This window comes from Emiliania huxleyi (assembly GCF_000372725.1).
Source record: "Emiliania huxleyi CCMP1516 chromosome Unknown EMIHUscaffold_169, whole genome shotgun sequence".
NCBI classification, from domain to species: Eukaryota; Haptophyta; order Isochrysidales; family Noelaerhabdaceae; genus Emiliania; species Emiliania huxleyi.
This window is the reverse complement of record NW_005200892.1, coordinates 261,661-273,725: the sequence shown is the minus strand read 5'-3', so window position 1 is coordinate 273,725 and position 12,065 is coordinate 261,661. Positions and strand designations below refer to the sequence as shown.

The following is a 12,065-nucleotide window of genomic DNA, read 5'->3' as shown; positions in this document are numbered from 1 at the left end:
GGGGGGCAACCACCCCCGCGAGGGGAAGGACCACCCAGCAGGCGGGAAGGAAAAAAGGCCACCCAGGACAGCCCAGGGAAGAGGAACAGGCCACAAGGGCGGCGGCGGGGAACCCAGCGAGGAGTTCCGCCCCGGCGGGAGCAGTCGGTCCAACCCAAAGATAGGGAGGAGGGGCGAGGCGCTGCCGCGCGCCTTGCCCTCCGGCATGATCCTCTCCTTGGACTGCTTGATCCAGCCGGCGCCGAACTCCTCGCACGGCTCCTCCGTCACGGCCTTGTAGCCCTTGCTCTTGCCTCCGCCGCCCTTGGCGGGCGCGCCTTTCCCGCGCTCCTCGCTGCGCTCCTCGCCGCCGCCGCCGTTGCCGCCGCCGCCCGCCGTCGCAGCCATGATCTTGAGCCGCTGCTTCGCCGGCACCGCCGCCGCAGCGCTCTCCGCCGGACGCTTGTGGCCGCCCGACCCGCCCTCTGGCGGCGCCTCCGGATGCGCCGAGCCTCCCACCTCCGCACCGGCGCCGGTGGCCACTCTTGCACCCACCCCGCCGCCGCCGCCCTCAGCCGCCTCGCGCGCCGCCGCCGCGCGCTTTTCGTACGGAGCCTTCTGCGCGTCGTCGAGGCGCTTCCACTTATTGCGCAGCCGCACCTCGATCTGGGCGCGCCGCCACTTCTTAGCGCCGTTCTGAAAAATGAGGCCGCCCGCCGCCTGGACCAGCTCCCGCCGGCCCTCGCATGCCTATGGCGAGAGAACACTGTCGGTGAGGAGATGCAAGGGAGCGTGCGCGAAGGCGCGTGCACGGGGCCAGCACGCACCTTGGGGTCGCCGCCGAGCAGCTTGATCACATGACTCAGCTCCTCGTCCGGCATCGTGCCCAGATCGGGCGTGTCGTCGTCGTCGCCACCGCTCTCCGCGTGCTCCGGCTGCTCCTTCTTCCACAACTCGTACGCGGTCTTCGCCTTCTTCGCCTTCTTCGCCGGCGACGGGCCCGACGCGGGGCGCTTGCACATCACTGGGGTTGGCGCGTTTGCGGAGAGATTCTTTTTTCCAGGTATTACCTGTGTCGAGCCTGTCTGCACAGTGAGAGAGATTGTTTTGTTTAAATTCTTCTTTTTGTCGAGCCTGTCTGCTGTGAGAGAGACTTGTTTTGTTTAAATTCTTCTTTTTGTCGAGCCTGTCTGCTGTGAGAGAGAGTTGTTACGTGCACATTTTCTTCTTTTTGGAGAGGCACGATTGAAGAGCTTGCAGCGGGACGCCTTGCCTTTGACGGTGTACTTACTCGAACCCTGCCTGCGCGGGCCAAAGCGCGGTGTGCTGCGACCAAGAGGAAGGAGCTGAGGTGGGGGGGCGGGTGGGGGGGGGTGTGGGGGGGGGGGGGGGAGGCGCGCCGGTGCAGCCGCGGCTGAAGCGACACCTGTCGTGGCACCCCAATAAATAGCCCGAGAAGCAGGGTGGCCTCCTGCGCTTGAACATTGCGCAGCGCGGCTGCTGGTGCTCGTGGGCGGCCGTGCGGTGGCGTGAGGGCCTGATTGGTGGTGACCTCGTGCTGCATCAGCGTGCGCAGCATGCTCCCTCACCCGGTGCTGAGACATGCTGGTGGGCGACTGGCGCCAGCTTCTCAGTGCTGTCCTGGGCGGTGTGCAGCATGTCGCAGTACTCCTGTTGCGCTGACCGGCGCGCGGGGTGCGTCGTGCCGCGAGTGGAGCGAGAGGCTCGAGTCGCGCGGCTGTCGGTCAACCCTGCGGCGCATGCGCGCAGCCAAGGCTGCTCGACAGGCGACTGGCATTGTGGCGACGCGGTCGCCGTTACTCCAACTTTGCTTTGCCGATCAAAAGCGCCCGTCCTTTGCTTTTTAGCCGCCGAAATTTAGCGTGCTGTTTTTTCTTTATAGGCGCCTGCAACTTCCAAGCTGCGTATTCTTGTATTATCGTCGAGTAGTACAGGTACTCCGTGGGGCAGTGTGTATTCTCGTAACATGTGCGTATTCTCGTATCACTGGCTCCGAGTAGAAAAAGAAAGAAAACATCACATTAGCTCCGAGTAGAGGGGGCGTCCTGCAGTTAAGGGGAAACCCGGTACGCGGGGCCAACCCTCGGAGACCCGTGTTTACTTTACGGCCCTTTCCCTGCGAATGCGCACCCCCCCTAGCTAGGGGTCAGGGCTCTCTAGCCCGTAGCCCGATGCCGATCATCCGGCTCGCTGGGTGCGCTTCTTAGCTCCCCGGCCCTGGATGTGAGGTTGCCGACTGCACTCCAAGTGCTCCAAGTGCCAACAACCTCCCGGTCCTGCCCAACGTCTACGCGAGCGGCGATGTCGGCGGACCTCCTCGCCTCGATGTCGGGTGTCAAGGTCCTCGGGAACAAGCTCTGCCCATCGTGCCGCGCCTTTGCGACGACCAGCGACGACATCATCCACGACGCGCAGTGCGCCGCGCAGGCACTCATCCACTCAAGGCCAGGCGCGCCGTAGCGGCGAACGTCGCCAAGAAGAAGACCTTCCAGAGCGTCATCGTCGACAACAAGGTCGAGGTCGCGCGCGCGGCGGGCAAGGTCAAGGCGATGGCGGCGCGCGACGGGATTGGCTTTTGCCCAAACTTCAACCAGACCGCCCTCCCGTGCAAGACCAGCGCTCGCTGCCGCTACGCGCCGTGCGTCAACTTTGAGGCGCTACACACCGCCTTCAAGGACACAGTCTACGAGCGCATGCCGAGCGCGGTCAGGCTGGGCACGAGCCGCGGGCGGCGCGCAGACCGGCGCGGCGGACGCGGCCGCGGCGGCACCAAGAAGGACTGGGCGAGTATCGCTCGCGGAGCCGCCCGCTCCCCCTACGACGGCGGCCCACGCCTCGAGTCGAACGAGGCCTCGCTCTACGAGGGGAGCGACGAGGAGTTCTAGGAGCGGCCGCCGAGTTGGTGCCTGGGTGACCTGCTGATGAGAGCGCCTTCCAGGCGGGTAGTCGTGCCCCTCACCTAAGGCCATACGGCGGCGTCAGAGGGGGGGAGGGGCGCGAAGGGTGAACATGGAGGCAAGCAGGTGGTGGGCATGCACCTGGCCAAAGCCGGCGACCTCAAAGTTGTCGTTGCTTGTGCGGAGCGTGAAGGGGACCGGATCGGCAGCAGCGCGGGCGGCAAAGGCCGGAGAGGCCGGAGAGCCGTCCGACGGAGGCCGGTCGTGCATCGGCGCGTCGGCCGTAGGGGCCGTGGGGGGGGGGCGGCATCCATCGCTGCGGGTCGCTGCGGGCCGACGATTGTGGACTGATCGATCGTCGGCGGGCGGTGTTCAGCTGGGACGTTCTACGGTTAAACAGTGAGCGTCGGCGCGGACACCAGAGACTTATAAGGGTAGATATAAACAACCCAAAATACATACGCGCGCGCCGCGGAGACGAGATAAATAACCTGCGATAACCCCGGACCACTGGAATCTGGATAGCGGGCACAGCAAGTCCAAAAAAAGTCCCGAGGAAGCAAGTGGAAGGCTGGAAGACCTCGCCACAGCTTGCCCCCTCCCCCGCCCTCGCGCTCGGGCCTCGCTCCACACCCAGGAAAAGCTCAACCACAACTCTGGACTGACACGCTCGCGCCACGCGTCCCTCTCCTCACAACGCAATGATTCCGCCACCCGGAGGGTTCGCCACCAACCTTCAGCTCTTCAAGAGCCTCCTTCTCAACCTGTCGGCCACGGCTCCACTGCTGCGCCTCGTCCCGCCCTCGCTGCTGGCCCGCGCGAGAGCGAGCGGCCGCGAGCGGCTGTGCAATGCGACCGTCGACTTCAACGTGGAGCACAACCTGGTGCTTCCGGGCGGCCGGGACGCTCAAGGCGCCCGTCCCGGCATCTGCCCCGACCGCGTCACGTCAGCCGACGGCACGCCGTACCTTGTTCGCCTCAAAAACGCCGGCGCCTTCCTCCACAGCGATGTCGCTGTCGAGTACTCTCGTCCAAACATAGAGCACCTCGCTCGCTCGGGCCACTTCACGCCGCAGGAACTCAGCAAGCTGGTGTACATCCCGCCACTGCCGTGGACGTACGCGCCCGGCGCGGCGCACACGCGCGACGTGCGCATTCTCGTCACCTTCTCCTCTGACGTCGGGGACCCGCGCCGGCGGCAGCTTGTGGCGCAGCTGCGGGAGCAGGGTATCAACGTCACGTGGGCGACGGGGCTGCCGCCGAGCAGCGCCGCGATGCGGGCACTGCTGGATCGAACACGAATCCTGCTGAACGTCCACCAGACCCCGCACCACCACACGCTCGAGGAGTTCCGCCTGCTGCCCGCCCTCTCCCGCGGCGTGGTGGTCGTTTCAGAGGCGGTCCCTCTCCGCGAGGCGGTTCCGTACGGCGACCAGCTGCTCTTCGCGCCATACGAGCAGCTCGTTGAGAGCGTGCGAGCGGCAGACCGGGATTACGACCAGATCTTTGAGCGCATCCACGGCGCGGCCGCGCCCACGCGCGCGCTCTTGCAGAAGATGCGAGAAGACGCCCGCGTCGACCTGGCGGCACGGCTGCAGGCGCTGCAGCGGCGGTGCGCACGTAGGCCCGACCGGCGGTTGCAAGGGGTGGCGGTAGGGTCTCATCCAGCTATCAGTTCCACGCCGCGGATGGATCGGTGCGCCCACAGGCCCGATGGCCACTTGCAATCGGCGGCGGCGCCGGCGACGGCACATGTGGGAACCTCGCCGGGCCTCGAAACACAGCCGGACCTGAGACTCCCGCCGTCGGTCTTTCCCGCCACACCCTCGTATGACAGACTCTTGGCTTCGCGCTACTTCTCGAGCGCCACGCTGGTGCGACAACATCCGATCAACTGCAGTGGCGTCGACTTGCTCGTCGTGCCCGCCCCGCTGCGCGGGCAGGGGCTCGGCTCGACCCTGCACGTATGGTCGCAGCACCTACGCAACGCGTGGGGTGCGGGGCGCGTGGCTGTGCTCTCGAGCGACGTGATGCAGTCCGGCTGGCAGTGGGCCGAGGGCGTGCCAGGTTGCAACCAGAGCCGCGGCTTCGAATGCCTCTTTCTACCCCTCAGCTCTCCCGCGTGTGTCCGCCTCGCGCGGGAGCACCCTCGTGCTCCAGCTGTGGTGTGGGAGTCAGAGGGCAGTCCCAGGAGACCGTCCAGCCAGCAGTGGCCACTTGATCTGGAGGCACTGCGATACCTGCTGCGGCCCAGTCCGTGGTTTCGTTCGTGGCTATCGGCACGCTACGCCGAGTTCTGGGGAGGGGTGGCGGCGGGAGACGAGAGCGGGAGGCGGATTGATCGCGAGTCGCTCATCTCCGTTCACATTCGCTGGGGCGACAAGATGATCGAGGCGGGTCTGAAGCCGGTCTCCACCTACGTCGAGAGCGTGCTGCGCGTCGTGACGGAGCAGCGCATCGCGAACCCGCTGGTCTTCCTCAGCTCTGAGGACGGGTCGGCGGTCGAGTTGTTTGAGCAGGCTGCCGGGCGGTACGGGCTCCGCATCGTCTCCTTTGCATACGACCGGCCTCGGATGAACTGTGGCGGCATCAACCTGACAAGCACCCTCGGGCTTCAAGGGAAGGGCGTCGAGCAGTTTCGGCCGCCGGGGGCGAGCTACCTCGAGCGGTGGAAGCAAACCCATCACCAGGGCGTCTGCCCGCACCTGCTGAACTACGCCCGGGAGCACGACGTCCCGCTGGGCCCAATCTCGCTGTTGAATCTGTACCTCGCCTTGGAGAGCAAGTACGTTGTCTGCGATACGGCGTCCAACTGGTGCCGGCTGCTCCACGAGCTCGCGGACGAGGTCGCCGTAATGATCCCGTTGCGCGTTGGGCCGCGCTGAATTACAGAGCCTGAAAAACCAAACAGGGGCGTGCCGACGATCTGACAAAATATCTCTGAGAGATGAAGAGCTGAAGAGCTTGTCTCTGTGTGTCCGGTGCGCACACCTCCAAGCTCCATGCACACACTACTGGGCTGGGTTTTTAGGCATTGTGGGGTTGGCACTCCCATCGATCCTCATGACCTCCTGCGGTCTCTGAGATGGACACCAGTGGGTGTGGGACCACAGCCAGGATACACTCGAAGGCTGGGTAAGCAGTAGAGGTCGATACTCGACGCGTCCCACATGGTATGTGTCGCTGTCGGCACGCTGTCGACAGGACGTCGAGCGACACCGGTGGCAGTGCCACCCAGGAGTGGTCGGGCGGTCTCCCGTCATGAGAGAGCCACCATGTGATCCGTATGATGATTCCTGACAACCGCCTCAGTCAACTTTCGTCACAGTTCCCGCTCTGAGAGGAGCTGCGGGTCAGTTCGACAGCTGGAGCTGTGTCGCCGGCGTGCGGCGGCCTGCCTCCGGGGGTGCCTCTGAGGTGGACATTTCTTGGTCACCGTGAGAGAACGCGTTCGAATTTTTACTCCGGAACTTAAACTTCACACGCGCACCGGCCAGGGCTACAATAGTGCCAGTGAGGCGGAGGCGCGAGTCGGAAGGCCGCGACCGTCAAGTGGTTTCCCAATTTCCTACCCGGTACAATCACGGTGAACCCAGCCACGTAGTCACCCTCATCCCTCTCCATGTGAGCGTACGCGTAAAAGCTGCACCGCGGCCTCTGCTACTAGTGCTTACGCCGCGCGCGCCCTCACACCGAATACACACACAAAAACCGACTCGGTGCAAATAAAAAGAGGGTGTCACCGCCGCTGCTCGTCGTCCTCGACGCCGAGCAGCCACTTCGCCTTACTCAGCGCGAGAAACCCCACCGCATTCGTTGGGAAGGCCTTTAGCACGGTGACGTCCGCGCCGCGGAAGAAGCCGCGCAGAGCGCCGTGCTCGCGCAGCACGGCGCGGGTGTGGAAGAGGACGCCGCCGCTCTCGGTCGCCATGAGCCGCGAGCGCACCACGTCGACCGGCGAGAGCAGGAGGTTGAAGAGGACGCCCGTCGCTCCGCCGCAGAGCAGGCGTGCCAAGGCGGGGCTGATGGGGCTGCCTTCGCGGCTGATGCGCTCTCGCACGTTTACGTCGAGGCACTCGTGCAGCAGGAAGAAGACGCCGTTGCCGGGGAGGTTGCGGACCGCGGTGAGCGATACGCCGCGCCAAGCATTCCGCGCCGTCGTTGGCGGCGGCGGCGGCGGACTATCGCCGCCGTAGGATGTCTGCAGCTGCGTCCGCCACACATCGAGAGGATTCTGCAGGACCGTGAGCGACACGCCTGATCCAAAGCCAGCGCCGAAGACGCCAGCGTAGAAACTGCGCCACTCGGCGCCGGAACCAGTGGCCAGGCGCGGGCGTTCCGGCCGCAGCGCACTGTAGGTGCCGAAGAGCAGCGTGCTCGATGGCAGAGAGATGAGAATCTGAGGCGTCAGTCCCTTCCAGAGCGCCAGCACGCCTTCGGTGCGCACTGTGTGGGTCAGGCAGTGCCACGCCGAGCGGAACCGCGCCTGGGAGGTGGTCTGAAGCCTCGTGCGGATGACGTCGAAAGGAACTCCGATGCCGGCCCACGCGAATGCAGGAGCGGCGCTGGCTGCCCACAATCGGCCGGTGCGACCCGGTGCGGGCGGAGCGGCTGCTGTTGAAGCGGCCGACAGATCCCCCTTACACACGCGGTTTGCTTCGGCGTCGGTGTGGTACATCGCGCGCGCGCTCGCTCGACACACACATAACAAAACACAATCGATTTGCTAAAAATCTCTCTCTCACACGTGTCGGTCTCGCCGAATCACCCTGGCCCCTGCCGCAGACCTGGCATATGCCTCGAGCGCCCCTACGTCGATGGGGCACCGAACCCTCCGGGTGACCGGTCTCCTCTCTCGCCAGATCCTAGCGTGTTCCTTCCCCCTGAACACGTCGTTGAGCAATTCGTCCTTTTGCCTCCCGCAGTTCCTCACCGGGGAAATTCTTTTTCTCGCGATGTCCACCCCGCCGCGGCGCCGCTCGCGCCGCCTCGCCTCCGCTTCCACCGCCGCCCCCGCGCCGAGCACGCCGCCGCCCGCCCGCCTCCTCGACCTCCCCACGGAGCTCCTCGTGCGCGTCTTCTCTCGCTGCGACCCCGCCGACATCGCTCGCGTCGCGGCCGTCTCGCTCCTCTTCCACGCCTCGCTCGCGGAGCAGGGCATCCGCTTGTGGGCGCAAGAGCGCGGCTTCGAGCTGCCGGCGCAGCCAGAGGGCGAGGGCTGCCCCGTGCGGTGGCTGTGCTATTCGGCGTTGCTGTGCGAGTCCAACCCGCCGGTGAGGGCGGCGGCAGGCGCTCGGCACAGCGTCTTCATCGACGGCGAGGGGCGGCTCTCGTCGTGCGGAAAGGCTGAGAGCTGGACGCCGGGACTGCTCGGGCACGGCGAGGGCGTGACGCAGCTCAACACGCCGACCCGCCTCCTTTCCTCCCTGGGCGGCGAGCGTGCCGTGAGTGTGTCGGCGGGAGAGAACCACAGCCTCGCCATCACCGCTGACAGCGCTGTTTGGAGCTGGGGCTTTGGAAGCCTCGGCATGCTGGGCCACGGCGACTGGCAGACCCAGTGGCAGCCAAAGAAGATCGAGGCCTTTGCTGGCCTGCGCGTCGTCGCTGTGTCGGCTGGTTTTGACCGCAGTTTCGCCATCGCCGCCGACGGCGCCGTCTGGAGCTGGGGCCGTGGTACCTCCGGCCTGTTGGGCCACGGCGACGAGCAGGGCCAGCTGCTGCCAAAGAAGGTCGAGGCCTTTGCTGGCCAGCGCGTTGTCGCCATGTCAGCTACACTCTTCCACAACCTCGCGATCACCGCCGACGGCGCCGTCTGGAGCTGGGGCGAGGGCGGCCACGGCTGCCTAGGACACGGGGAGGACGTGTCGAATCAGCTGCTGCCCAAGAAGATCGAGGCCTTTGCTGAGCGGCACGTCATCGCCGTGGCGGCTGGACACTACCACAGCCTCGCCCTCACCGCCGACGGCAGTGTCTGGAGCTGGGGCCGCGGAAGCATTGGCCGGTTGGGCCACGGCGACCAGCAGACCCAGTGGCAGCCCAAGAAGGTCGAGGCGTTGGCTGGCCTGCGCGTCATCGCCGTGTCAGCTACACTCTTCCACAACCTCGCGATCACCGCCGACGGCGCCGTCTGGAGCTGGGGCAGTGGAGGCTACGGCCTGTTGGGCCACGGCGACCAGCGGACCCAGCTGCTGCCCAAGAAGGTCGAGGCCTTTGCTGGGCAGCGCGTCGTCGCTGTGTCCGCTGGGGTCCGCCACAGCCTCGCCCTCACCGCTGACAGTGCTGTCTTCACGTGGGGCCAGGGCGAAGACAGCTGCCTAGGACACGGGGAGGACGTGTCGAATCAGCTGCTGCCCAAGAAGGTCGAGGCGTGGGCGCCGGGGCAGTGATGAGAAGGGCGGTAGGGTGCAAGTGACGGTCAGTGTTGCCCCCTTCTCCGGCTGCCCCGTGCTATGCGCCGAGCCCCGCGGCTTGCCGTGCGCCCTCCTGCCCCCCTCCGTTGCTGGTCTCGGTCGGAATGGAGGCCGTGAGGGCCTCCCCCCCCCGCCCGCGGCTCGCGCGCGGGCACGGTGACGGTCTCCCGCGCATGTGTCGCGCACAGTCATGCCATCTGCTGCGAGATACATACGCACCCCACCCCGCCCCACCCCGCACCCGAGAGAGAGAGAGAGAGAGAGAGAGAGAGAGAGAGAGAGAGAGAGAGAGAGAGAGAGAGAGAGAGAGAGAGAGAGAGAGAGAGCAAGTGGGTGATCTGATGCTTGTAGAGCTTGAGAGTGGCCTGCCATGTCACAAGAAGGACCCTGTGGTTGCAGGAGAGTACCACCAACCATCACTCTAGTTGGTATAGTACCCCACCTTCACCCATCGAGTGTTTTCTTTTTTAGTTTCCCATAAGTAAGGTAGGTAGGTAGGTGTAGGTAGGTAGGGGCAGGGCAGGGCCGCCGGCCAGGTTTTTGCAGAATTTCATCATGAGGCCCACCCAAGCAAAAATAAAATACACCTGATCTCACAGTAGAGAGGTGTCAGTTATTATTATTATTAAATACCACAAACGAGCAACATCCTCGCGTGCCAATGAGCAATGTCTGCGTCAAGAGTCGACGTGCAGCACGTCCCGCATCTCGCGCATCGCGGCGACCATGCAGTCGGCGAAGCCGGTCGAGTCGCGCTGGTACGTCATGATCTGGCCGCCGCAGCCGTCGGCACGGATCACGTACCCGACGGCGAAGCAGTCGGGGTGGAAAGGCCCGAAACCGCCGTTTGCGAGGGCGGGCGAGGAGAGGGTCGAGGTGGAGATGACAATCTTCGAGAGGCGGCGGTACGCCTCCGACTCGAAGAGGGGCGGCGCGAGCCCTCGCTCCGCCGCCATCCGCTGCAACACCCACAAGTGGCGGTCCATCCCGGCGCCTACGTAGACAGACAGCCGAGTCGGCGCAAGGGGTGCACTCCCCTCGCGCAGAGATCCGTACCCGTGCCGGCGCGCGCCGATGAGCGCGTCGCGGCTCACGCGCGAGTGGTTGCGCACCGCGGCGCGCATCGCCGCGGCGCGCGCCGACGGCGTCGCCGCCGGGTCGGTGAAGGCGTCGGTGAAGGCGCGCGACTCTGGCGTGGCAGCCCTGGGGGGGGGGGGGGGGGGGCATGCCCTGGACGTGTCATGGGGACATTTCGTGGGCGCGGCGCGACTGCTGGCGGTGCGCGCCGGATCGTCTCTGTGCGGCCGTGCTTGAAGGCGGCGGTGGAGGCGGACTCGTAAGTCGAGACGGTCCTGGCGAGTCACAGCGGGTTGAGATCAATCGGTGGCTCATGCATGCATCGGGGCCGTGCGTCGAGACGACCGGCCACTCATCTTAGCCATCGCGAGCTGGAAGGACATCTGCATCATCCCGTCGGGGGAGACGCCGCCCTTCTTGAGCGCCGCCGTAGTGAAGGCGTCCGTCATCACCTGCAGCGGCGGCGGGCGGAGGTCCAGCCGGGGACGTCCCGAGGCCTCGCAGGGTCTGCGAGCCGGGACGAGAAGAGGGAGGAGGACCAAGGGGCGAGGCCAGAGGGGGGGGGGGGGGGCGGGTGGAGGCGTAGCGGAGGCTCGCCGTCGCGAGGACCGGCTGCATCTCGGCTGCATCTCGGCTGCATCTCGGCTGCATCTCGGCTGCATCTCGGCTGCATCTCGGCTGCATCTCGGCTGCATCTCGGCTGCATCTCGGCTGCATCTCGGCTGCACCTCGGCTGCATCTCGGCTGCTAGTTGGAGGCGCGCCGTCGCGAGGTCTGTGCCGGCGATGGTCGCATCGAAGCGGCGGCCAGCCTCCTCCACCGCCGCGGCGAGCGGCGGCGGCAGCTCAAAATCGAGCCTGCGCGGCGGCGCGGCGGGCGGCGCCGGCGTGTCCGTCGGCAGCGCCGTCGAAGCGTCGAACATCTCGTTGGCGAGGCGCAGGACCTGGTGCAGCGAGTCGCCTCTGCTGTGCAGTGTGGTCCATCATGCAGCGCCATCTCGCTGGCTGGGGGACCGAGACGCCGTCGCCCCACGAGTGCTCAAAGTTGATGGCCGCCTTTGCGTTCTCGGTCACCACGAGCTGGAAGGACTTGTCGAACCAGCGGTCGATCCCGCGCCTGTAGGACACGGCGTGGACGTGTCGTGGACGTGTCGTCGGACTCGTCGAGCCAGCCGTCGATCCCGCGCCCGTGCAGCATCGCGCGGTTCACCTCGCCCAGCTCCTCTGGCGACGACCTGTGCGGAAGCGGCGAGCAGCGCCCCTCACTCGCTCGACGAGGTGCGGTCCGTGCGGCGGCAGCGGCGGGCGAGAGTGGCGGCGAAGGTATGGGCGAGAGGTGAGAGGATGAGGGCGAGAGGGTGAGGGTGAGAGGATGAGGGTGAGAGGTGAGGGTGAGAGGGTGAGAGTGAGAGGTGAGAGGTGAGAGGTGGAGGTGCGAAGGTTTGCGGCGCGTGTCACCCGTCCAAGCAGACAGCGAAGAGCGCCTAGGGGCCGTGTCCAGAGAAGGGTGAGGGGAAGGGGGCAGAGGGAGAGGTGCACAGGAGGTGTCCGAGCAGGTGGCTACAGGCGCCTCGTCGATCTGCTTGAGCGAGGCTGCGTTGGCGGGCGCGGCGGCGCACAGCTGCTCGCGGAGCGCCGCCCACTCGCCTGTTCTCGCGCACCCGGGGGGTGAAGAGTCGGAG

At 66.2% G+C, this 12,065-nt stretch overlaps 5 protein-coding genes across 5 annotated transcripts in view; 2 read left to right on the top strand and 3 right to left on the bottom strand.

Annotated features, from left to right (window-relative positions):
* EMIHUDRAFT_468050 (hypothetical protein) overlaps nucleotides 1-1,001 on the bottom strand; it is a gene marked incomplete at both ends in the record, with an annotated part of 5,776 nt that extends 4,775 nt beyond the window's left edge. The window contains 2 exons of the mRNA XM_005784712.1: nucleotides 114-729; nucleotides 807-1,001. Of these exons, the coding sequence (XP_005784769.1) occupies nucleotides 114-729; nucleotides 807-1,001 (811 nt within the window). The remainder of the gene's footprint in view (nucleotides 1-113; nucleotides 730-806) is intronic.
* A 1,300-nt stretch (nucleotides 1,002-2,301) lies between these two features.
* Nucleotides 2,302-2,885, top strand: EMIHUDRAFT_112465 (hypothetical protein; the record flags this gene model as incomplete). Its single annotated transcript, XM_005784711.1, has 2 exons — nucleotides 2,302-2,414; nucleotides 2,450-2,885. 2 exons carry the CDS (start codon nucleotides 2,302-2,304, stop codon nucleotides 2,883-2,885), a joined length of 549 nt encoding a protein of 182 aa, XP_005784768.1.
* Nucleotides 2,886-3,332: 447 nt separating this feature from the next.
* EMIHUDRAFT_364668 (hypothetical protein) lies at nucleotides 3,333-4,078 on the top strand (the record flags this gene model as incomplete). Its single annotated transcript, XM_005784710.1, has 1 exon — nucleotides 3,333-4,078. A coding segment is annotated over exon 1 (476 nt), but the record flags the coding sequence as incomplete, so codon positions are not given.
* A 2,558-nt stretch (nucleotides 4,079-6,636) lies between these two features.
* On the bottom strand, nucleotides 6,637-7,575 carry EMIHUDRAFT_112463 (mitochondrial carrier protein; the record flags this gene model as incomplete). The annotated part of the gene is made up of 1 exon (XM_005784709.1): nucleotides 6,637-7,575. One exon carries the CDS (start codon nucleotides 7,573-7,575, stop codon nucleotides 6,637-6,639), a length of 939 nt encoding a protein of 312 aa, XP_005784766.1.
* Nucleotides 7,576-9,984: 2,409 nt separating this feature from the next.
* EMIHUDRAFT_468049 (carnitine O-acyltransferase) overlaps nucleotides 9,985-12,065 on the bottom strand; it is a gene marked incomplete at both ends in the record, with an annotated part of 3,169 nt that continues 1,088 nt past the window's right edge. The window contains 6 exons of the mRNA XM_005784708.1: nucleotides 9,985-10,510; nucleotides 10,594-10,659; nucleotides 10,730-10,836; nucleotides 11,398-11,500; nucleotides 11,532-11,618; nucleotides 11,842-11,867. Of these exons, the coding sequence (XP_005784765.1) occupies nucleotides 9,985-10,510; nucleotides 10,594-10,659; nucleotides 10,730-10,836; nucleotides 11,398-11,500; nucleotides 11,532-11,618; nucleotides 11,842-11,867 (915 nt within the window). The remainder of the gene's footprint in view (nucleotides 10,511-10,593; nucleotides 10,660-10,729; nucleotides 10,837-11,397; nucleotides 11,501-11,531; nucleotides 11,619-11,841; nucleotides 11,868-12,065) is intronic.